This window comes from Bos indicus, chromosome 23, assembly GCF_029378745.1.
Source record: "Bos indicus isolate NIAB-ARS_2022 breed Sahiwal x Tharparkar chromosome 23, NIAB-ARS_B.indTharparkar_mat_pri_1.0, whole genome shotgun sequence".
In the NCBI taxonomy this organism is placed as follows: domain Eukaryota; kingdom Metazoa; phylum Chordata; class Mammalia; order Artiodactyla; family Bovidae; genus Bos; species Bos indicus.
In genome coordinates, this window is record NC_091782.1 from 43,025,050 (window position 1) to 43,049,930 (window position 24,881).

At 43.6% G+C, this 24,881-nt stretch overlaps 1 protein-coding gene across 1 annotated transcript; it reads right to left on the reverse strand.

The window, feature by feature from the left end:
* Positions 1-3,090: 3,090 nt before the first annotated feature.
* MYLIP (myosin regulatory light chain interacting protein) lies at positions 3,091-23,806 on the reverse strand. Its single transcript, XM_019986046.2, has 7 exons — positions 23,532-23,806; positions 22,284-22,474; positions 10,583-10,768; positions 9,101-9,298; positions 8,466-8,630; positions 7,116-7,536; positions 3,091-4,661 (listed from the first exon to the last, which is right to left on the reverse strand). Exons 1-7 carry the CDS (start codon positions 23,616-23,618, stop codon positions 4,572-4,574), a joined length of 1,338 nt encoding a protein of 445 aa, XP_019841605.1. The 5' UTR covers positions 23,619-23,806; the 3' UTR covers positions 3,091-4,571.
* Positions 23,807-24,881: the final 1,075 nt, after the last annotated feature.

Below are 24,881 nucleotides of genomic sequence, written 5' to 3' on the forward strand. Positions count from 1 at the left end.
TCCTAGATTTTGTAAAAAGTGCTTTCTATATGCGTTATAACACTAAAGGAAATAGCATGCTGAAACTTTTTTTAAAGCACACAACCCAGTGAAGCGTGAATGGTATGCTGCTTTTACGTTACTGGGAGTGTCAAATAGCAGTGAAAGGGTAGTGAAGTAAGCCAGAAAGAAAAACACCAGTACAGTATAGTAACGCATATATATAGAATTTAGAAAGATGGTAACAATAACCCTGAGTACGAGACAGCAAAAGAGACACTGATGTATAGATCAGTCTTATGGACTCTGTGGGAGAGGGAGAGGGTGGGGAGATTTGGGAGAATGGCATTGAAACATGTATAATATCATGTATGAAACGAGTCGCCAGTCCAGGTTCGATGCACGATACTGGATGCTTGGGGCTGGTGCACTGGGACGACCCAGAGGGAGAGTATGGGGAGGGAGGAGGGAGGAGGGTTCAGGATGGGGAACACAGGTATACCTGTGGTGGATTCATTTCGGTATTTGGCAAAACTAATACAATATTGCAAAGTTTAAAAAAAAAAAAAAAAGAAACCTATGGAACAACCATCCTCTCATGTGGCATCGCTGAATCACGCTCCCTCATAAAGTTCTGTTTATGTCCTATGGCACCACCTTGACTGACTCCACCTCTCCACCAATGCATGTCGGCCCCGCTGTATTGCTGCCATGTCTCTATCTCACATTTGTACTCAGCTCACCACAATTTGGCAACCTTGGAGTATCCCCTCAGTCTCACAATGCACCAATTCTTTCTTGGATCCTGGGACCACCTAACATTGCCACATCTGTATGGACCTTTCTCGGTCCCCCAGCTCCTTGACTCTGCTGGCCTGTTTGGATGTAGCAGTCTTGACTGTTTGAAGTTGTCTCCAGGTGTGGCTTTCAATCTCTTGATTTTTCCTCATCCCTTTGTCTTTCTCAGACTCCTTCCTAGTCTCACCGTCCACCTTAGATCTGGGTCATTTCAGGGTCCTCTTCAGCTTTATTCTTTCCTCCTTTTAAGGCTCTCCTATGCATGACTTCTAAAACTGTCACATCTTCAAATATCAATTAAATGCAATGGCCATCAAATGCTTCTCTTTACCATTTCCATCCTCTGGAAGTTCCAACCCAGGTTTTTACACAAATTAGAATTGGTGTATGACTTGTCTGTCCCACTAAATACTGATCATAGTTCTGAAGTCTCTTGATCTGTCTCATTTTCATGTCAACTGTTGTTCAGCCGCTAGTCATGCCCAACTCTTTGTGACCCCATGGACTGCACCATGCCAGGCTTCCCTGTCTTTCACCATCTCCTGGAGCTTGTTTAAACTCATGTCCATCAAGTTGGTGATGCCATCCAACCATCTCGTCCTCTGTCATCCCCTTCTCCTCCTGCCTTTAATCTAATGAGTCGGCTCTTCGCATCAGGTGGCCAAAGTATTGGAGTTTCAGCTTCAGCATGAGTCCTTCCAATGAATATTCAGGACTGATTTCCTTTAGGATTGACCGGTTGATCTTGCAGTCCAAGGGACTCTCAAGAGTCTTCTCTACCACCACAGTTCAAAAGCATCAATTCTTCAATGCTCAGTCTTCTATACGGTCCAACTCTCACATCCATACATGACTACTGAAAAAACCTTAGCTTTGACTATAGGGACCTTTGTCAGCAAAGTAATGTCAACAGGTGATCAAAACTGAGTTTTCTGTTCTCTTCCTGCTCTTGTGCATCCTTTCCTCTGAGGCAGGAGTTCCCTGTGCAAGAACCAGATCTGACTGCCACCCTCTCATCCCCAAAAGTTCTTGGTTCTGAACGCAGTGGAGAACCAAGTCCAAGTGAAGCCTAGAATTCAAGGTCGTCCACTACTGTAACTCTAACCACATGCCCTTCTGAGCTTCATTTCTTACCACGTCACTGACAACAGCGGATGGTCCAGACCCCCAAACTGCACTCTAACCCTGTGTGCACCATATACTTTCTTTACCACCTAGTAAACTTCCACTATAATGTTGAGGCTCAGCTTACAGGGTTTTTGGCTCCTAAGGAGAATTAACCATCAACTTCTGTGCCTCCATGGCACTTTTCCTATAGCTCTATTAAGTCACCTTGTAATATAGTAGTTTTTATGTTAGTCATTAAACTTTAGGAGTCCATGGTCTAGAAGAATGAACAGTATCTCATCATTTGTTGGCCTGTCATCCATCCATCCATTATTCTGGCCAGCATTTTGAGACCATCACTCTTAGGATTCCCTCCAGTGTTAATATTCTATGATTCTGAATATTATTTAATTTCTATATATAGAGAAAACAGTGTAAATTACAGGTTAAGTCCTATATCATTCATGTCATGGTCATTCTTAAATTTCCAGTGCTGCAAAATAACCTAGCAGGTGCTCCATAAATGTACTGATTGGACAAATGAGTTAATTCCTAGAAATTGATGGTGGGCTGACTTGTGGAAAACAAATCTTGCTTTTCTTGACTTTTAGAAAATTATTTACTTAAAGTCACTGCACTTGTACTGAACTTCTGCAGCAGCTGAAAGTACTCAACTGCCACACAGAGTTCTGAGTTCTTTCTATTACGTGTGCTGTTCTCTGCTCCACAACGTACTTCGTGAGCACACACTGGCACACGCAGGGCAGCGAGGTACTGGCAGAAGCAGGCAAGCCGTCCTATGGAAGCCGTCGTGTCTGCAGCCTGGGGCTGTCTGTGCTGGGACCCAGGACGACACTCACCTGTCCTGACTAGGCCACGTACTAGTGGTACCACCCGGGTTTACATTTTTAACTTCCAACTTTGCCACTCCCTTCCTTCTCCAATACTTCATAGTCCTTTTCCCAACTTCTCTTCTGCCTGTGCATATGACCCCGCTGTCACCTACATTCCAATCCTATAAACCAGAAAACACAGATGAACGAGTAACTGGTAAACAGTCTCCTCAGTTAGAGCCAATACCCTGAACATTTTCAAACCTTCCATGAAGGACCACAGTAGATACCAACCAGGATGTTATCCATGTTCTTTTTAAATGATTAAAAACCGGCTTAAATGACAATCACTATGACAATACAAACACCCATGTTTGCTTTAAAGTCTTTATTATCCTGAATATAAAAGACAGAAGTCCTCTAGGATATAACAGAGTTCTTTATGTGGAAACATTATTTTTTTACAAGTGAAAAAATAAATACCTCTTGGAATAAAGGCTTATATGCTAATATGTGCCATAAAAAAGTAGAGTTTTAATATTTGACAAAATGTCTGTGCAAAGAAACAAATGCATAAACACATTACTGCTACATTAAGGCAATATGGAAAGTATACTCAGAAATCTCAGTAAAGTGACAGTGTAGGTTTCTAGCTTTAACGTAGCTAGTATTGCACCCAGTAAGGTCATCTAGGTTTCCCAACATCCTAGAAAACCCACAAGCTGACCAGCGTCCAAAATTCCCAAGTGGGAGTGGAAAAACATGATTAAGAATACAGAAACAAACAAACAAACAAACCCGAAACCCCTCTATAACATAGAGGGACAACAAAAAGTTAATACTTAAGCATTTACTACCAAAAAAGAAGAAAAGCATCCAATATCTAGGACATCTATGACAAGGCTGTAAAAGGCTGGATGGATCAAGCAAAAGCAGCCCCACTGGGTGAAGCTGGAGCAGGGTGCATGGGAGAACTCACGAACCGCCCCCTTTGTATGCCACGAAGCTTCGTCTCGGCGAGCAATGCTCTCCCTTCCAAGGAACATGCGCTCCCTTTTCAATCTTAAAATAAAACGTTCCCCCAACTCAAGAGGCCCAAGGAGTGCCAACTACTACATAGAAATCGTCTAACTAAACTGGTAGCATTTTATCACTGAAAGGCTCGGGGATGTGGTAAGAAGAAGGGAGGAGGAAGGGATAGGAAACCATCCATGTGGAGTGATCTCTTTTCCACTGGCCAGACTGGTTTAAATCTGACAACTTTGTTGCCCACTTTAAAAAAAAAAGTCCCCGAATCAATTTTTAAATCTGCTTGCCTCCCAATCATTTTGAACAAGTTAGAAAAAACAGAAATGACATTAAAACGATGACTATCTCTTTAAGAAAAATTTCCCTATTAAAAATGTCCGGAGCTCCGTGACCCGTACAAAAAGAACCAAGTAAATCCTTAAAACAAATTCTTACAAAATTGGCTGCAGGTAGGAAACTTACCTTGGGATACGTTAAGGAGATTTAAAACATCATTTTCTAAAAGGTACCCACTTTAGGGTTAGGCTGCCACTTAACAGATGTCAAAGATTTTTCCTGATTCCTTACTTGATCATAAAAAGAAGGAAGTCCAAGGAATGTGTCTGGGTCCCAGAGCTCCTCCTGGTCGCCACCCAGCAGGTGCTGATTCTACACATGGTACATTTTGGCGGTGAGGAGTAGTTATATTCTTTCTATTCTTCCTTGTTGGTTTTTTTTTCCCTATACGTTGCATGGCAGATGGGTGTTGGAGTATTTTTTCTCTCCACAATCTATCTTTTTTTAGCTTATACTAGTGCAGTTCATGTCCTGTAAGTGCACAGCAGATCAGATCACAGTCAGGTTGAGAAGACTGGTGTGCGTTGGCAGGTAGACGTGCTGGATGTGATCCACCCGTGATCTGCAGACGGGACACGACTGGAAAAGAAGCCGGCACTACAGGTTAGGACACCTTCACGGATCTGTGTCTTCAGTGTTTACCTGTGGTACCTGTTACAGTGCATTTTCTAAATACGCTGTGGTTACAATTATTTCTAGCTCTTCCCTGGGAGAGATCTTTGCTTTCTGACCAGTTTGTAAGTTTGCACTTGACAAAGGATTAAAAATAAAGATGATAATACACATATACATGGAATATTACCCAGCCATTAAAAAGAATGAAATAATGCCATATGCAGCAACATGCTGGAGAAGGCAATGGCACCCGACTCCAGTACTCTTGCCTGGAAAATCCCATGGACAGAGGAGCCTGGTGGGCTGCAGTCCACGGGGTCGCTAAGAGTCAGACATGACTGAGCGATTTCCCTTTCACTTTCATGCATTGGAGAAGGAAATGGCAACCCACTCCAGTGTTCTTGCCTGGAGAATCCCAGGGATGGGGGAGCCTGGTGGGCTTCCGTCTATGGGGTCGCACAGAGTCGGACATGACTGAAGCGACTTAGCAGCAGCAGGAGCAGCAGCAGCAACATGCATGGGCCTAGAGACTGTTATATAAAGTAAGTCAAGCAGAGAAGGAGAAATATTGTATGACACCACCTATGAAAGTGAAAGTGTGGTTGCTCAGTCATGTCCGACTCTTTGCAACCCATGGACTGTAGCTCACCAGGGCTCTTCTGTCCATGGAATTCTCTAGGCAAGAATACTGGAGTGGGTTGCCATTCCCTTCTCCAGGGGATCTTCCTGGCTCAGGGATGGAACCTGGGTCTCCTGCATTGCAGATGGATTCTTTACCATCTGAGCCACAAGGGAAGCCTGACATCTTTTACAGGTAAAATCTTAAAAGAAATGATACAAATGAGCTTACTTATAAAACAGAGAGAGACAGACTTAGACAATGAACTTATGACTGCCAGGGGGAAAAATGGGGAGCAGGGATAGTCAGGGAATTTCAGACGGACATGTACACACTGTTATATTTTAAATGGATAGCCAACAAGGACCTCCTGTATAGCACAGCGAACTCAGTTCAATGTTGTGCAGCAGCCTGCATGGGAGGCGAGTTTGGGGGAAAAGGATACATGTCTATGTATAGCTGAGTCCCTACACTGTTCACCTCAAACGATCACATTATTAATTAGCTATACCCCAACACAAAATAAGAAGTTTTAAAAGTAAATAAAACTAAAGATTATGAAAAAGTATAAACTGAAGGACATTAATCAGGTTTTCAGTCAGACCCTAAACATGGCACAGTGAGTAAAGTGATTACTCACAGTCTTTTGCTGTGAGATGAGGCTGTAGTCCCCATGTGGGGTGACTATGAAGCCTCGGGCAGGGATGCAGGAGACCCAGACACCATTCCAGAGACTGTGTCCTTGGCTAGTTGGCTTGGGCCACATCACTGGGCAGATGCCACGTGGCCAGGGAGCATGGTTGCTCCAGTCACAGGACAGTCACACCCCCCCACCCCTGCCCCCACCCCGGGGCTGGCCTTTCAGCAAGCAGATCCCTTGCTCAATCACAGGGGGAGCCTTGGGTGTGAGGGTCAGACTATGTGGACAGCAAAAGGCAAATTCATGACCACTCCTGGGGAAAGAGTGTGTTGTACAGTCTAAGGAAGAATGCAAGCATCCTCTTGGCTCATGTGTAGCCCTAAAAGCAGCTTCTTAAGGACCAGAAGTTATTTAGGACTAATTTTACATAAAACCACAGCAACATGTAGCTAACAGTTCTGGGGGATGAAAACAAACTGAAAAAATTATTGTAAAAGGAAATGCAAGGTGCAAGAAAGGAAAACCTACTATGTAAGCGGTACTTTTATTTTGAGTACAAACTTTAAAAGTAGTTTGACTTGCTAACTGAGAGCCAATCCAAGGGGACCTGACAGGCACAGCTGGTAATAAAAGGAAATGAATCATAAATAATCAGGCAACAACCTACTGTGAGTTAACTATCACCCAAAACTCTAAGAATTCTTCCACAAATAAGAAGTAAAAGACACCATCCTCCTAAGTGTCAGGAAGCAGAGAAAACATGAAACAGAAAAGGAGGAGTTCAGCCTTCTTTTGGGAGATCTTGTTGGGAGATCCAGCCCAGCAGGCCTGGATCCCAGTACCCAGCTCAGCCAACCAACTAGATGTCTTACCATGTAAATCTGATCCTCATTTCCAGGACTGGAAAGAAGCCTGTGGTTCAGTAATTACATTGTCGAGAAGAGTGTGCTGATCTATACTGTTTCCTAAGGGCCACACCTTCCTAGTCACCAAGTACAAAGACCTTCCCCAGGTGGACATGGACATTCTCCATCAGTGCCTCCACAAGTCAGCACCTGGGCTGTGGCAGCCAGCTAAGCAGCAGCCCCTCACCCGGAGCCATGTGGACCCTCACCTGGAACCAGGCAGCCCCCTCACCTGTAACCAGGTAAACCCTCACCTGGAGCTGGGCGGCGCAGCCCTCGCAGCACACAGTGTGGCCACAGGGGCAGAAGGCCGAGTTGATCTCGCCCTCGCAGCAGAGCACGCACAGCATGGCCTCCTTGAGTTTACGCAGCTTCTCCTGGAGGGCGCGGGTCTGCTGGCAGCCGAGGCCCTCACAGCTGCTGCAGCTGGTGCTGCTCTCTGAGGACTTCAGGGGAGAGTTCGGGGGGCTGGGGTCACTTCTGGGCAGGAGGTCCACCACACCCGCGTTATACAGAGCCCGCCTGGCGTGGTCATACGCCTCCTTGGAGGTTCTTTTAATATCGAAGACATACTTCTTGCCCAGGTTGATGTTTTCATTCAGAAAGAGAGAAGCCAAGTGGCCCTTCAGGTCTCGGCTGTACTGCATCATGACGGCACTGGTCACCGTGTCACACCTACGGACAGAGACGCACACCCACCTCAGTGCTGACAGGCCTGGGTGGCCCCATGAGCCGGACCTTAAATGCTGCAGTGAACAGGGAGGCTCATGTTGGCAGATATTTAACATTCTTGTCTGCATGCTTGAAAATAAATCCTTCCAGTCTCATATGTGTTAAGCATCTCAATGATGCCACCTCTATGCTTCTCAAATGTCTCCTGAGTAAGGATCTCTGGTCGGGCAGCGGTGAAAACAGAGGGCACCTCTACCTCCAGGGACAGTAGCTACAGTGGAAAGCAGCTTATGGCGAGAAAAGGGACGTTTTTCTTTGTAACCTTGGATTTATGCTAAAAATTTCTACAAATGTTCCATTCTGCTTCACAATGTGTCTATTTTAACAAAAAATAGTTCGGTTGCCCGCCAATTACATTTTGTAGCTTTTGATTTTCCAAATATTTGAGTCAAATCACAATGCTAAAGCACCCTCAGAAATGAGGGAATCAATATGGTTACCCAGGGATCCTCATTACACACTGAGGACTCAGGGCAGCTACTCTCCCAGGGAGGAAAAACAACTTGGGTCATCCTGCAGGGTAAGGGCAAAAACAGTGGCTGAACAAGCCCTCACTCAGTTACCCCGGTCGGGGGGTGGGGGGGGTGGGGGTGGTGAGGAAATGGGCTAAGAGATGAGCAGTGGAGCGAGTCCGTGCAAATCACACTCACACCCTCCACGCCACATGCACACGTGCTGAAGGAAAAGCAGGACAACGTTGAGAAGGACCCCTGCTAGGGCAGAAATGAAGGGCTCACAAATAGCCAATTTCTTAAACTCTGTACATGGTTCACTGACACAATGATCCCAGGAACTGTAGGAGGCTTGCTGTCACCTGGAAACCTCAACCCTGAGGCAGACACGGGGGTCATGGAGCACAGGGGGGTACATGCCTGTAAAACGCGTGTGTCTCTGTGATGGCCCGGTAGAGCCCACTGGCTGCCCTGGTGCTGATCATCTTGAACAAGAGCACGATGCTGTTCCCAGACTCCTTGGTGACGGTCAGGTACACGTTCTTCCCTGACTGGGTGGCCATCTGCACCACGGGGTAAGCAATCCTGAAAGGGGGAGGAAAAGCGTGGGCTCAGGGGAGCTCCACCACTGCGCAGGCACCTAGTCAGGTTCCCATGTGCCGTGGCCCAGCTGCAAAACCAGATGCTCAAATAAGACCATCAGATAAGCACTCTGCTCGCAAGTTATAAAGGTCCGTTGAAAAGTGCTTGGGGTACGTGAAGAGGAGCACTGGAGTGAGTTTTGGGGAACTGTGTGTAGGTGAAATGAGATTTTTATAGCTGTGAGTGACATTTGAGAAATATTAACTCTGCCACATGAGTACACTTAAGCCTGCATTTAAAAAAATGGAATGCTTATCAAGGCCTGAATAAAATTAATGTACCTACCCCAAATGAAACATGTTATCCCTAAAGGATGACTGTCTAGTAAAGCCCTCTCCACTTCCTATTTTCATGATCAGAGCTACAAGAGTATATACACACTTAGGTCTAAACAAATTTAAGACTTGGGATACCTATTAATTGGGCTGAAGTCATCTTTACAAATGGAGATTCCTTCAGGTCCAACCCCGATGAGGAGCTTCTGCCCCTCGCTGTCCCTCACAGAATGCCATTCAATGCCGTAGTTTTCCATTGCCGACACAATCTGCAACACTTGGTATTCGGCCGAAGCCTGGCTGGTCCCCTCCAACTCCTTATGCTTTGCCACGATGCTGTAAGACACCAAAAGGCCAGAGTATACAAAGAGGTTAACTGATGCAGTTTTCAGAGAGAAATCTATTATTTCCACTAGTGAATTAGACTGACACTGTCATTTATGAATCATAAAAACTTAAAGCTATATATTATTGATGTTTCATCTATTTAGCAAACTTATTGTAAAATACTTTTAAGACACTGTTCAAGATCTCAACTATTAAATATTTAGTAGAAAAAAACTACTGGGGATGCCAGATGAGAATGAATTAAAAAAACAACAGAAAATCTCTAAAAATATATGTAAGAAATTTATACCTAGGAATGTCTCATGCGTTTGTCTAGGTTTACTTTCTACGTTTCATTATACTATAGCATTATATGGGATTGATTAGGTCATTTGCAACTGAAATATGCAAGATTTATTTTATCTATTGAGGTGGAACAGCCTCCAATATAGTCCTTAAAGAACCCCACCCCCTGGTATCCATGCCCCTGTATAACTTCCTTGAGTACAGGCTGGATTAATGACCTGCTTCTAATGAACAGATTATGGCAGAAGGGATGGGCTGTCACTCAATATTGAGATTAATTTATAAAGACTCCATCTTGGGTGTTCGCTCTTGCTCTGGCCAGATTGCCTGTCCTGGGGGAAGCTAGTCACCATGTTATCAAACAGCCTCTGGAAAGAGGCCTATGTGGTGAGGGCACAGGCCAGGCAACAACAAGCCACCTGAGCCCAGCTGGAAGCGGATCCTTCCCTCAGCTGAGCCCTCAGATGAGGCTGAACCCCACGGGCAGCTTGACTGCAGCCTCCAGAGAGATCCGAAGCCAGAGAACCCAGGCAGGCCATGGCCGGTACTCCTGACCCAGAGAACTGTGAGATGACATTTCCTGTTTGAAGCCACTAAGTTTTGGAGGTCAACTCATTAGCCATGAATAGATAATTAAAACACCTATGTTAGGTCTCTTGATTTAATCCTTTCTGGAATGAAGGAAAGGTCAACATATCTGATAGACTTTCTAAGAGACTTACATTCTTAAAAGGCCAGAGACTTTATAATTTCCGTTATACAGCATTTTGTATAAGGGCATTTATTTGTGTGGATTATATCTTGTGTTTATAAGTTTCTCAAAGAAAAGGATAAGAATCTTTTGAAAACAGTTGGTTAGAGTGGGCAATGGTTTAGTCTCAACCTCACAAATTACCTGTATCTATCATAGTTTGATGTTTCTCCTGGAGATTCTTATAAATCTGCTAGATCCATGACAACACACAGGAGCCTGAAGTGAGGCCTCACCTGTTCAAGGTGGCACTAGAGAGCTCCTTGGCACACAGCTCCTCATAGCTGTACTTGGCTGTGTTCTGGTTGTAGTCCCCAAACTTGGTCTGGGCCAGGAGGGCACTGAGTTCCACTGCCTGCTCTGGGGAACACTGGAGGTGGCCTGCCAGGAGGGCTTCCTTGATATGCAAGAAAAAGATATGTCTGCAAAGCAATGGGAGAATAAGGTTATGCCGGGGGACTAACATGGTTATCAGACCCACTGCATGGCAATTCCATAATCCCTTTTAAGTAAGGAAAACAGAGCAGGGTAGAAAGCTACCTGGGAAATGCTTACACTTACAGACCTTTTATTAAAATCATGAGGAGTAAGAAAAAATAAGTCTAAGGATTACATACACACATAATAATTATATACACGTTTCTGCATTATACATTTCAAAAGAAATTATCTTAATCAGAAAAACTTTATCTTGATGTGTAATTGATATCTGATTCAAATGACACTCAAATCTCTCGTTTTCACCCTAACTTCTCTGCTAAGGATCATACTCAAATGTGCAAGAGCTTAGAGATTTCTCCGCTAGATGTTCTTCAGTATCCCAATTTCACCTTGTTCGGAGCCAAACTATCTTCCTCCCCAAACCCACTTTTCTCCCAGTGGAAACCAGCGACTGATTTGCTATTTTTACGGCACACTCAATTTTGATTCTTCATTTTCTTTCTGTCTAATTTCTGTCCCTGAAAGTTCTTTTAAATCCAGTTCCATTTTCCCCGCTTTCACTTCCTCTGTCCTGCTGTAGCTCTCAACCGTCAGAGAATTCACAATGTCCCCTAAGCTGATCTCTCTTCTAGACTCTGCGTGAATCCACCTTCCAAGCTGCTTGCTTCTGATACAGACTTGCCATTCCTCTGCTCAGAATCCTTCAAGACATCCCCATTGTTTGCCAAGGAAGCACACTGTCAGCATGAACCCAGACTTCTCAACGTCTTGCCCCAGATTTCCAGCCATATCAGGTGGCACTAGTGATAAAGAACACACTTGCCAACGCAGGAGACATCAAAGACGTGGGTTCGATTCCTGGGTCGGGAAGATCCCATGGAGGAGGGCATGGCAATCCACTCCCGTATTCTTGCCTGGGGAGTCCACGGACAGAGAAGCCTGGCAGGCTACAGTCCGTAGGGTCGCAGAGAGTCAGACAGAATTGAAGCGACTGAGCAAACACACGTGCACTCCTGTCATTCCCTCCAGCCACTCTGCCCCAGGAAAGAGACAAGTTTTTTTTTCTGGAAAAACCAAGCACATTCACACTCCCACGTCTCTGGTCTTGCTGTTCCCTCTGTCCTGAAGGCCACTCTTCCTATCCCCTCATCGGATACCCTTTTGTCTAATTCACACACAGACCATTTAGCTGCATGTGAACTGACTCTCTAAGTGTGTCTAACATCAGAGAGTTCTGTAAATGTACATAAAACTACACACTGCCTGCCCATCCTAGTTTCATTCCATCTGACCCTGTCCTAATTGTACACAACACTGCATTCCACATTTACCAAAAAGTAAGTGAAATTTAGAATCCTTGAAAACTTCAGATGTTGTTACCTGATAATTTGTATTGCCTAAGACTCTGAACAGAGTGCTTAAACTGTCACAGACAGATTGGCCAGGGTTATGAAATTTGCCTCTGGCAAATGCAGAAGTATAACTTTCCCTGATGATTCAATACATCCTCTCAAACATGCTGAAATGCCACACTACTCCCTCAATTAACAAATGAATTGTGATCATCATTGTAAAGCTCTGAACAGGGCTCCTAAACTCAGTTTCCCCCTTCAGCTGGATACCCTTATTCGAGTCCTCAAGTCACTTTTATTTATGTTAGTCTTGTGTCTGACATCCAGGTAGAAGGGATAATGAGAACAATGCAAGAAAAGGAGGTAGGAGAACCTGAGGCTAGAAAAAACAAGAAGGGGCACTGCTAAGTGTCTCAAAACTTTGGGCTGACAAGAGCCATTAATCCTCCTTTAAAAAAATGCTTAAATTCAACATTTTGTGCCTTCTACAATGATAAAGAAATGTTTAAAATTATCAGACTCTGCCAAACACTGCAGTGTTTTTTTTTTTTTTTTTTCATTCAAAGCCCCTTACTGTGATGAAGAAATCACAGTAAGAATGCATAATAATAGCACTGAGAGACGATAAGCATGGTTTTTATTAAACCAAACATCTGCTTGTCTTTAAAGTATTTCTGACATACTGCTAAACTGAGAAGGGGGTCCCTACTGGGGGAAAGAAATGACTACAAAAATAACTTGTTCTAAAATATCCAAAGACTGAGATCTAGCAGCCCCATAAAACCTTGGTGTTGCGACACTGCTTCAGTCCCCAGAAGGCTTTTTAGACAACCATTCGGTAAACTTCATCTTGGTTTATGTACCCCTGTCTCTGCAGTCATCAGAGGACATGCTAGCAGCAAAAATCTCAGTATATGCTTACATTAAACAAGAAAGCATGTGCTGAAAGATTTTCAAGGGTATCACCCAAACTAAGTCTTCTCGATTTAATCACTGCTTATGGAGAAGGCAATGGCACCCCACTCCAGTACTCTTGCCTGGAAAATCCCATGGACAGAGGAGCCTGGTAGGACACAGTCCATGGGTTCGAGAGGAGTCGGACACGACTGAGCGACTTCACTTTCACTTTTCACTTTCATGCATTGGAGAAGGAAATGGCAACCCACTCCAGTGTTCTTGCCTGGAGAATCCCAGGGACGGCAGAGCCTGGTGGGCTGCCATCTATGGGGTTGCACAGAGTTGGACACGACTGAAGTGACTTAGCAGTATGTGAAAGTGTCTTTTAACTGATTTCCTAGGTATTAAGTTAGAGACTAGTATAGCTGGCAAAAGAGGTTCAAAATCAATCCAATTTCTTTTTCTAAACTATCCATGCCAACTCCTAGACAGACAGCTGCCAAAATCAAAGTCAGAGAAGCAATAACAAAATATTAACAGGTGGCCAGCGGCCTGAGAGTAACGCTGATCCTTTCTCGGCATGTGAGTTGGAATTTTTAAAAAGGGGGTGCAGGCCAATAGCCTTTTCTATATACTCCACATTCTAGGCTGTACTGCGACTGCTACCCTCTTAAGTACAAAAATCCCCCTCTTTACAGAAACTTTCTGGTAGGGCGCTTCCTGCATTTTGCCATTTCATGGCTATCAAGCAACCTTTTCAAGTCAACAAGTCTGTCATGCATTGTCTCTGTGCCAAGCCCTATGCTGGAGTTCTGGGGTTCCAGGGTGAACATATGTGATAGTTCCTCTTTTGATGGAACTTACAGCCTTTTGGTGTGAAGGAAAGTATCCTATCAAAATAACCGGCTGCAAATTGGCACTTAGGTGACAAGTTTATGCTTTCCAGAAGAGCACGTGAAGCAGTGATAGCAAAGGTCACAGCGGCGGCAGGCTGTCAGCAGACTTTCTTTAATGTGCTCTTCCCAGACGGAGGATGACAGGGCGTGCAGAACCATTGCCAGCAAGGAATCCAGGGATGGCTCAATAGTTAGGGGTGGTTCTGAGTCAAGTATTTTCTTCTATTTTCCCTTGAACTATTTGGCCTGTAACTGACTGGCTCATGGATTTCACCCTCTCCCTTTTTGTAGGCTGGGTTAACTGTTACCAATAGTATCAAAATAAGTAGATGTGTTCAAAGAAGTCAGACCTGCAGTGAATTGCTTTTTTTTTTTTTAACTAAAGATCAAAAGTGATTGGCATATCTAATTCAATTTAGGCTACATGCTAGAAGCATAAACAGAAAGAAAGCCTTTGAAAAAACTCATGTCTTAAGCAAATGTCTATGAATATATCTTAACAGACAAGCTCATTTTCTAAACATTCCTTTGGCTGCACCTTGAAATTCTTGATTTTTCCAGTTTTACTCAGTTACTAAGAAATTGGATACTTTCAGCATAGGATGGGGCTTGGAAGCCCAAAGTGAAAAGTTACTAGCTAACTCATATCTCTGTATTCATGAATTCACACTTACTGCAGCATTAGAGAAGATTAAAAAAAAAAAAGAAAATAGGAATAAATATGAGGATATATATTTTAATTTAAAAAAAGAGCCACACATCCTTAATACGTTTTGTTTAGAAATATGTACTTGGAATTTCCTCTATTTTTAAAATGAATTCCTTTCCACAATTTTAAGCCATAAAATTAGGTCTTTTATCTTTTAAGAACTGTAATCAGAATGCTCTCCTCTAAACCCTGCCTTGTCTCATAAAGAAATCATCTAATAATCAAAGCAGAATTTTCTGCAAACCAATCGGGAGTTGTGGATCTGCTCATCACGGACAGTTACTCTCTATTACTGCCCTCCAGTTATCTTGCCAGTTATGTAATTTTGAAAAGCTTTTCACGACACAAATATAAGACAACTATATCCACACTCACTATTAAACTCCAAATGAAGTAACCAACTAAAACATCTCTCAAATGGCTCAAAGTGAAAGTGTTAGTTGCTCAGTCATATCCGACTCTCTGCAGATATGGACTGTAGCCCACCAGGCTCCTCTGTCCATAGAATTCTCCAGGCAAGAATACTGGAGTGGGTTGCCATTCCCTTCTCCAGTGGATATTCCAGACCCAGAGACCGAACTCAGGTCTCCTGCACTGCATGCAAATTACTAAATAGTTATTTTTTAAAACTCTCCGGTCCCAATAACTGAAGTGAATTTCTCCCCAAGAGACTGACTGAACCTGGCTCTCCATTTTAACAGCTGGTTAGTCCCTCGCAGAGTGAGACACCCACTGAGGTCACCTGAACGCGTGCCTCAGTTCAATGAGTCATTAAACCACAAGCTCTAACTGCCAGGTTATATTTAAAAATTATCAAACCACAACAGAACTGCTATACGTTTGTTTTGTATCTTAAACTCCAGAGCAACAAAAATCAGTTCAAGATGGATCCAGGCCTAAATATAAAAGCCAAAACGGTAATAGTTTTAGAACAAAACACAGGAGAGTATCTTCATGACTTGGAGACAGGCAAAGGTTTTTCAGGATGCAGTCAGCAAAAATCATAAAAGAAAAAAGTGCATAAGTGAAACTTAACCAAAATTAAAAACTTCTTCCAGTCAAAATGCATTAAAAAAAAAAAAAGACCAGGCAAATCACAGGAAAAAAGTACACTTATAAAACAAATATCTGACAAAAAACTGGTATATACAAAGAATGTGTGAGCTCAAAATAAAGGCAACAACTAAAGTAAAAATGGGCAAATGACCCGAACAGGTATTTCACAAAAGATGTTTGAAAGGCCAATAAGCCGATGAGAAAGCGTTATTAATCAATAGAGATGTAGAAATTAAAACCACAATGTGCTAGCACTGCAAACCCAGCAGAAGGCTGGCAGGAATGTGGAGGAACTGGCCCCCTGTACACTGCTGACAGGAGCACAGAATGGTACAAGCATTTCTGGAAAAGGTCTGGCAGTTACTTATAAGTTAAACAATTACCTCCTCTATGACCCAGCTATTTCAATCTTATTTACTCAAGAGAAATGAAAACACATGTCTACAAAAAAAGACTTGTGCTTGAATGTTTATAGCAGCTTTCTTCATGACAGCTGGAAAACAGATATTCATCAATGGAGCATGGATAAACAAACAGCAGTACATAATACAATGGAATACTATTCAGCAATAAACAGCAACAAGTCACTAATGTATACAACAAGACGATGGGTCTCAAAAAATTTATGATGAACAAAAGGAGCCAGACACAAAAGAATACCTGTGTGATTCCACCGACAAGAGGTAGAACAGGTTGTAACTAATTTATGTTGGAAAAACATACAACCTGGTTGTGGAGTGGGGTGGGTGGAGGTAGGGAAGGAGAGTAGAGAATGACTGCAGAAGGTCATGAGGGAACTTTCTGGAGTGATGGTAATAGTCTAAATCTTAATAAGGGTTTTAAACAGGTACATCTATTTGCCAAAACTAAGTGAAATATTACAATTTATGCATTTCATCATATGTAAATTTTATATCAAAAGAAAAAAAGAACTGTAGGCAAAGACTGAGTTCTAGTTAATGATATGCATAGTGAAGTATTTAGGGGGATATGTACTTACAACTTACTTTGAAAGGCATAAAAAAAGATACACTGATAGATGGGTAGAGGGGCCAATAAGTGGATAAATATGCAATCAAACAAGAATGTTAAACTGTTAATAGCAGAATCTAGGTATTTTTGGTGTTCAATCTAAAAATCTTCAACTTATCTGTACATTTGAAAATCTTTATAGTAAGAGATTGAGAACATAATACTAGTAAAAACCCCTTAGGGTCAAGGTTCAGAATTCAAATGAGGAGCCATAACTAAAATGAACCATCAAATCTAACACATTTCATGCAAAGTTTGCAACTGAGAAACCTGTCACAGCCAGTAATTACCAAGTCAGGTCTCTATTCAGGCTTAAGGAAATCTTTCTCAAAGCCCAAAATGTAAAATGGGAATCCCTGATAAATTTGTTTCCTCCTCAGGCTCCAAAGCAGTTAAATGGTAAGGAGGGTACAGGTGTGAGAAATTCGTAACTTCAAATTGATTACAACTCACTCCAGAAAAATACCTGGAAGCATAAAATCTCACTTCTAAAAGGTATGATTACTCACTCACTGGAGATAGCTGTCCCTGGGCAAATAACAATCCAGGCAATCGCAGAGTTTAAGAGTGTCAACTACAATCTCTTTCTCAGCAATCTAGATTAGAGGCCTGGAATCAGGGACACAACTCAGAATAAATATACCTGGAACCTAATCCCACACTGGTCACCCTGGTCTCACTCTCAATGCCCTCTAAATAGTCAGAGTTTATTTATAATGACATTCAAAATGAAAAGTTCATTTGGGCTACAAATCAATTTCTCAATGTTCTCTGATATTTTATATGTATATATAAGTATCATAAGTTCAAAAAAGACTGAAGGTGCCCGGGTTGGCATCCTGTGGCTAAAATAAACATAAAACCACACAAACATCCCATATTCTGAGCAGAAAGACTTAATAAATTAGAATTCAGAAATGTAATTAATACTTTCTTTGAAATAATATACATGTCTGTTTTTAACCTTTTTTACTTTCCTGGGGCCTATGTTATATTTGGGCATATCAAAAAAAAAAAAAGAATGTGTTGTTCCACTCTTAGACATGTAGTTGATATAAAAAACATAATATTCCTGCAATGCATCCTATGGAATTTACCCATCCTGAATCACACAAAGGTAAGTTCTGTAATCAACATTTACCCTCGTGACAATGTTTTATAAGATTCTCAACATTATTACAGGCATGGGCTAGGGTCAACCTGATTCAGCTGTGGACTGATTTGAGATTATCACCTCATCTCTGCCTATAGTTTACATGTGGTATTTGCTTTGTGGGTTTCAGTGATGCCATCGTTCCTGAACTTTCACATGTCTAAATGATTTTTGTTGGGAGAAGGGGAAAAACTGAATTTAATAAGTACCAAGGACCTACAAATTGGCTGAAATTAGATAAAGCCGGCCTGCAGCTTGAAAACTATCTGAACGTCATAAAAGGCCCAGGTGGGCGGTAGTTCATCCTTGATAAGAACAAATAGCCACAATGAACAAACGGCTCTGAATGGAGTAGAGGGGGCGAAGGAAGGCAGCCAGCAAACAGAAGAATGCCAAGCACCGAGCAAACTATTAACCAAGAAGAACCGCTAGAAAACGTTTTTTTAATGGTGAGATTTCTTTTAGATTATCTCAAACGTTTCAGGTTATAGAAGCAAACTGGCAAAACATGTCAACATCTACAAGAAAATCTGTATTATCAGTATCAGTTAACCCCATTTTTACTGACTTCCAAGTTCTTAATTCATTGATTCAGCAAATATTTACACACCAGGTACTTGTTAGACTCTGGGGATACATGGTTGATCAGCTCCTTCTTAATGGAATTTAGATAATTAGAGTAGCTGATGATAAGCAAATGGTCACAAAAGTAAATGAGTGCTACACATTCGTTAAATGTTGTAAAGGAAAGCGGCATGATACATTCGGAGAGTTCAGTCTCCTAAGTGGGCCTGCTGCTGCTAAGTCACTTTCAGTCGTGTCCGACTCTCTGCGACCCCATAGACAGCAGCCCACCAGGCTTCCCGTCCCTGGGATTCTCCAGGCAAGAACACTGGAGTGGGTTGCCATTTCCTTCTCCAATGCATGAAAGTGAAAAGTGAAAGTGAAGTCGCCCAGTTGTGTCCGACTCTGTGCGACCCCATGGACTGTGTCCTACCAGGCTCCTCCGTCCATGGGATTTTCCAGGCAAGAGTACTGGAGTGGGGTGCCATTGCCTTCTCCGAAGCGGGCCTAGAGAAGGCTTTTCCAAGGAGTGATGAATGAGCTGGGGCCTGCAATCACACTCATCACTGCTCACAACTTTAAGACCCTAATGGGATGCGACATTCAGGATTACAGCATTTCCAGGAACGTGTACTTCAGTACTCACAGAGTGCTTGTATTAGGATTGTTCTCTGGGATCAAGGATTCAGGTGTTGGTGAATCCTAACTAATAAGGGTGCCCTCTAGCAAAGAACACAGAGCTCTGCTAAAATGTGGCAAAATCAGGAGAAACAGAAAGCTTTTATTGGCAGTAGATGGTATAAATACCTACGATCCCTGAAGATGTAGCATATAATTCTCTAACCTCTGGTTTTGAAAATGTTGACAAAATCTGGTCTGAATTGCTGTGAATAACCAAGAGCCTCTGAAACGTAAGAATTTCAAAGATCACTGGGATTTCAGACCCACTTTCAGAATATATTAGTCTCACGTTTTGTTTTAATCCACAGCATGGCAAACATCTGCTGAAAATACCTGCTGTCTTCCTCTCTGAAATGTTCCAGCTGAGTCTAAACAAACCTCTCCGGTTACTTTCCAGAATTCCTCATTCAAGAGCAAACAAAATAGTCTGGGTAAAGAATCAAATCTAAAATTAGGCCACATCAGAAACCAGACTAACTCTATCTCCCTATCTAAGCAGACACTGGAAATGTTTTTTCTATCTTCAGAGAAATGTTATCTAGAAAAAAAGCATTAGAAAAGTGATATGAAGAGAAACAGAAGCCAAGAAAAAAAAAATCGGCTAGAAGGGATCTTAAAGAAAGTCTTTTCAGGGTTTTCAGCAGGGCTCAAGTCTTAGAAGGCTGTTTACACTGGTGGTTGGTGGCTGAGCTGAACCTAGAACGCAGGGCTTCCGTGTGGCCCCTAGGACTCTGCTATTAGACAGGCCTTCCCGCCTGTCATTCTCTAGCAGCCTCCCTAATTTGATGCAAACTAATGTATGAAGTGCCCCCAGTTAGGCCAGCTCTACTGTAAGCAGGCTGCTTTAATTGTCCACGGAGGACAGCTTGGCCAGGATATTTCAGCACCATTTAATGAACTGTCCAGACACTTTCAGTATACTAAGTGTACCCTCATGACTTGACTGGGAGATGCTAAAATATCACCTCTCATAACTGGACTGGCAGAGCTGAGCTTACTCACTATGTAAATAGATCTATTTTACTTCCATGGCATTTTATATCAATATTTTATAACAAATGATTGAACATCAAAAACATTAATCACCAGCTTTATCATGTTAACATTAAGGGAAATAAGTGTTCCTGTTCTGTAGTATCTGGCATATAAACACAATGCTAATTGTAGCAAAACTGGGCCCAGCACAACTTATGTTCCTAATGAAAAGATATAAAGCTAATTATAAATCACTTTATCTATTTATTAAAGCTGAATGCTATATACACTTTAGGTGGCATTTTCTTAAAATTCTGTTACTTCAGACAACCCCACAGAAAAGTAAAACACCAATATTTTAAAAATCAAAAGTTTAGATCACCTGAATTTTTTGGTATGATTTCAAATGGAATGAAAATCAATTAAAATTACCGAGTCTAACCAGGTATGTGCATTCTTTGAGTGCTGTTAGGCTTGAATCTCAAGAGTCAAAGTCACTGAGTCAATAAAGTAGGAAATTTGATTCCAATTCTAACTCATAAAATGTATTTCTTGCATGAATAAAATGGATTTGATAATAGTTATTAACTGTATTATAAGAAAGCACAGGTAAAGAATGTCTGGTAGCAAACTGTAAAATCTGTAAGCATTTATAATACAAATGCACATGTTATACTGTTATGACTGCTACCATTTAACGATGTATTTAGTCCTCCAAGCTTCTGCAGATTAAAAAAATAAATTTGTCATCAAAATAGATTTGTAAATGGAGACCCTGAAATAACTGCAAAATCAGGATAAAACTAAACAATGAAAATTCCAAGAGGTTGTGTTTTATATATACACACATATTTTTTTCTTACTCAATTGCAAGTTATCAAACTGAACTGCAAAGTAGAAGCATTCACAAATCAGCTTTAAGTTAAAAAAGCAATAACGCAACCTATCCTGATGTCATACAGACAGCTAAGACATTCTTAAACATGGAATTACTTGAATATTTTGCAAGACATTTTTAGAAGCACTAAGAATTCAATATACTAGCTTCTCTCAGATACAAAATTGAACATTTCCCTCACCCTTTAAAGCTCCATAACAAGGCAAAGCAGAGATTACAAACTCAAATAAACAGTATTTCAAAATATGTGTCTAGCCATCCTCTGGTAAACGACCAAAAAAATAAAATGACATGCTAAAAAATGCTGAAGAATATGGCTCACTCATCATTACTCAAAACTGTCACACTCACATTTTTTATGGTCGTGGCAAATTTCTAAGCCAAAGTAGGAAAACACTAAAACTAAGATCCAAAGATCCAAAGTTTGCTGTGTTTAAAAGTAGTCATTTTCCTTTTTTCCTTTTTTTTAAGTAAATACACCACTATATAAGATTTAGGTCTCTTGCATTTCAGCAATAAATATTAAACACCAGTTTCCTAGCTTAGTTCATCCTTGAGAAAAGTATTACGTCTAGTCCAGGGGAGAATCCATTTTCTGTTTGAAAAAGGAAACCGCACACTCTGATTGTCTCGCACTACTGGTAGCTTTCTAGAAGTAGAGAGAGAAATTTAGCAGTCTAAACTCAACAATCACGTGTAATGTATTTGTGGGGTAGCATGTTACTACTGGCGTTAGACGAGTTTTCTTAACTGCATTTGTAAGAAACTGAACAACTCAAAAAATTCGGAAAGAGCTCTTTGCTACAGACTGTAATCTGACACTAGGCTGAAGAAGTTGACCAAGTTTAAGTAACCCAAGAGGAACTGTTTCCTGCTTTCTGTTAGAACAGTCTGCAATGACCTATAGTAACACTGCTGAGGCAGAGGTTACTATCGGGCAGTAGATGCTGTTATCAGGAAGTCAGTTGGGTCTTTCTTCTTTCTTTTTAAAAGTTTTTTGAGCTGTGGTGCTGATCTCAAATGTTTGTAAGAATTCATCCCTGCTCTCCCACTGTTTACAATGACAAGAAAAATACCGCAAGAGCTGGAAAATGTACCCCTGGCCAACTATGCTGCTCTCTTTTCACCTCAACAAAATAACTGTGCTATGGAAAACTTGTAAGTTATGAACCACCTCTGTATCAAAACAAACGTGCCTTGAGCATCTCCAGGAAGGTGCAGTGGTTCTCCCTAAAGGGAATCAAAGGTCTATTTGACACTGGTTTATTTTAGCATCATTTTACCTAGTCTGCTCCTGTAAGATGAGGTGAGGCTCCACGAAGAACTTGACTCTCAGTTTAAGCCGGTAAGGGGCAAGCCCATCCATCTGCTGGGAGATCCGGTTTCTCAGATTTAGCCATAAACTTTCACCTTTGCTACCCGTAAACTGCAGTCCAAAATAATCAACTTCTATAATTCCCAATCTCCTGCACACCTAAAACAAAAATGAATGCAGCATAGATAAGCAAGCGGTCCATGTGGTCAAAGCAAACCAAGACTCCATCTAAGATTCTTGCATATGTTTTTTTAAAAAAACACAAAGTTCAACAACGGTCTTACAATTCCCGTTGTAGGCTATAAGAACAAAGTTCTAAGGCTCCAGTGATGCTAAACCACTAGTCGTGGTATAGAGGCAGGCACAAAAGGAGTTCTCAAAATGCAGCCTTCCAGAAAGCCTGAGGAGGGGAATCCACGGGGTATTTTCCTTCTTATTCCAATCACTGGAATTCCCTCCACCAGCACAATCTGCACAGCTGATTTGGCAGCTTATTATCTGGACAATTTTAACCATCTGGGTTCCAAAAAAATAAACACACTGAGGAAACACGCCACAAGTGTCTACTAAGCTTTACAGAAGGCTTTCCAAACATCTCAGGTCGAGGGGGGTTGAAGGCACAGCGTTTCACTTGAGAGCAAATCCTGCCGTCTGCCACACCACTAGGCGCTGTTTGGAACGGTTTTTCACTCCCGAGGAAACGCGCGTGCTGACAGACAACCAAGGAGTTTATGACCCAAACCCACCGTCCCCAGCGAATCGGGAGAGGCAGGGCGGTGAACCGTCCGCTTGAGAAGCAGTGAGAGGCAAGGGGCCCGGCTTGTCTGCCCAGCAACCTGAGGGACCTGCGACCGCCTCCGGCCACCTCATCCCGGGACGCAGGTGGCGCCGCCGGGCCCCGCGGGGACGACAGGCAGCCTCGTGCACACACCACCTGCAGCAGGTGTGCCGGGCCGCTTTCTTCCAGCAAAGTGCCAGGCTGGGGGACCGGGTGGCAGGCCCGGGCCCGTCTTCCGCGCCCCCGCCCCACCCCCACCAACGGGCCACCCCCGCGCGCGCCAGGAAGGGGGCCGCGCGCCCCTACGGCCTCGGGAAGGAGGGGGCGCAGGCCGGGCGCCCGAGGCGCACTCCCCACCGCCGCCGTCGCCGCCCGCACCACCGCGAGGCACCCCCTGACCCCGGCCTCAGGGGGCCGGCAGGGGCCCCCGGTCCTCACCTGGTTGAGGCAGTCCTCGCCGTTGGCTTTTGCCTCCACCTCCACCTCCATCAGCACTGCGTCCGGCCTCGTCACATAGCACAGCATGGCTGGGGCCGCCGCTGCTGCCACAGCCGCCTCGTCTTTGGTGTGCGCGGGGCTCAGACCCAGCTCCGGGATCGGCGAGGCTGGCTCCCGGGAGACGGCAGCCCTGCAGACCCCTGCCCTACGCCCCGCAGCCGCCGCGCCCCGCGCACCAACCCCCCCCGCCGCCTCGCCAGCCCGCGCGTCAGCCGGCTTCCCGGGTCCCGCGGCGGCGCCGCACTCCAGCAGCCCGACTGCCTGCGCCGCGACCGGGACTCCTCAGATATAACGGCCCCGCCCCACTCAGCTGGGCCCCCCCCCGCCAATCACGGCGGCCCCGCCCCTCCGCCGCCGCCCGGCCAGCCAATAGCGGCGCCCGCTCGACCGCCGCCCGCCCTCCCAGCGCCGGCGGAGTGTCCCCCCGGCCCCGACGCCGGCCGCCCCGGAGGTGGCAGCTCACAGGCGCCGGAACGCTGTGGAGAGGAGGGAGGCCTCGGAGCGCAGCCGCTGCGTCTGCCCGCTGGGCGACGCTGCTCCGAGTCCGCGACCGTCTGCAGCTCCTAAGCCTTTCTGACGGGCTTGAATTTACAGTGATTAATCGTCTGCAGGCTGCTGCTATTCTTTAGAAGCCTTGGGTCGCTCCAATAGCACGTTTCTGGGGTGAAGGCAGAGCAGCTCCAAAGCTTGAAAAAACTCTTGTCTCTGGGGTTTGCCACAGTGACTGGTTGGAAGGCAGAATTCTTGTTCATTATTTTAGATCTCGTCGTTGAAAAAAAAAACAAACCCAAAATCTGAGTATAAAAGTTTGTGCAGTTGTTCTTCAATAAGGCAGGGAGTTTCTCCTCTAGTGCTTTCTCTATGAACCCTCTCCGAAGGCTTCTGTTTACCCGTTGTGCTGAATCAAAACACTGGTAGGGCACTAAGGCCCTCTCTCAGGTTGCCCATCCTTGTCTCATGCCCTGTCTCATTTGTTCATTAAACATTAATTGAGCACCTGCTCCAGTGCCAGCCTTTTCTCTCAGACAACCAGGTGTTATCCTCAACTTCAGGGTAAGGGACTCATCTCAGAACCTCCATGGAAGCTATTAATAATTAAAAGTCTCCAACTCTTCCCTCATTTGCCACTTGTTTCTCTTAGCCAACACATTACTCAGCCTATATCTTTGGTTTCTTTATAGGAGAAGCCAGAGATGTGGCTTTCAGCCTTGGACCCTTGAAAACTGACTTCTCTCTGCGGTTCAGTGTTTCATCAGGCAAATGGAGACTATAGTGTCTGTCCTGCCTTTC

Bases quoted from the DNA above. Each gene is read 5' to 3' on its own strand.
- MYLIP (XM_019986046.2), bottom strand. From the start codon at position 23,618: ATGCTGTGCTATGTGACGAGGCCGGACGCAGTGCTGATGGAGGTGGAG. The intron at 22,475-23,531 runs GTGAGGACCGGG...TTTTTGTTTTAG, and splicing joins GCGAGGACTGCCTCAACCAG to GTGTGCAGGAGATTGGGAAT. The intron at 7,537-8,465 runs GCATGTACCCCC...CTCTGTCCGTAG, and splicing joins GAGACACACGCGTTTTACAG to GTGTGACACGGTGACCAGTG.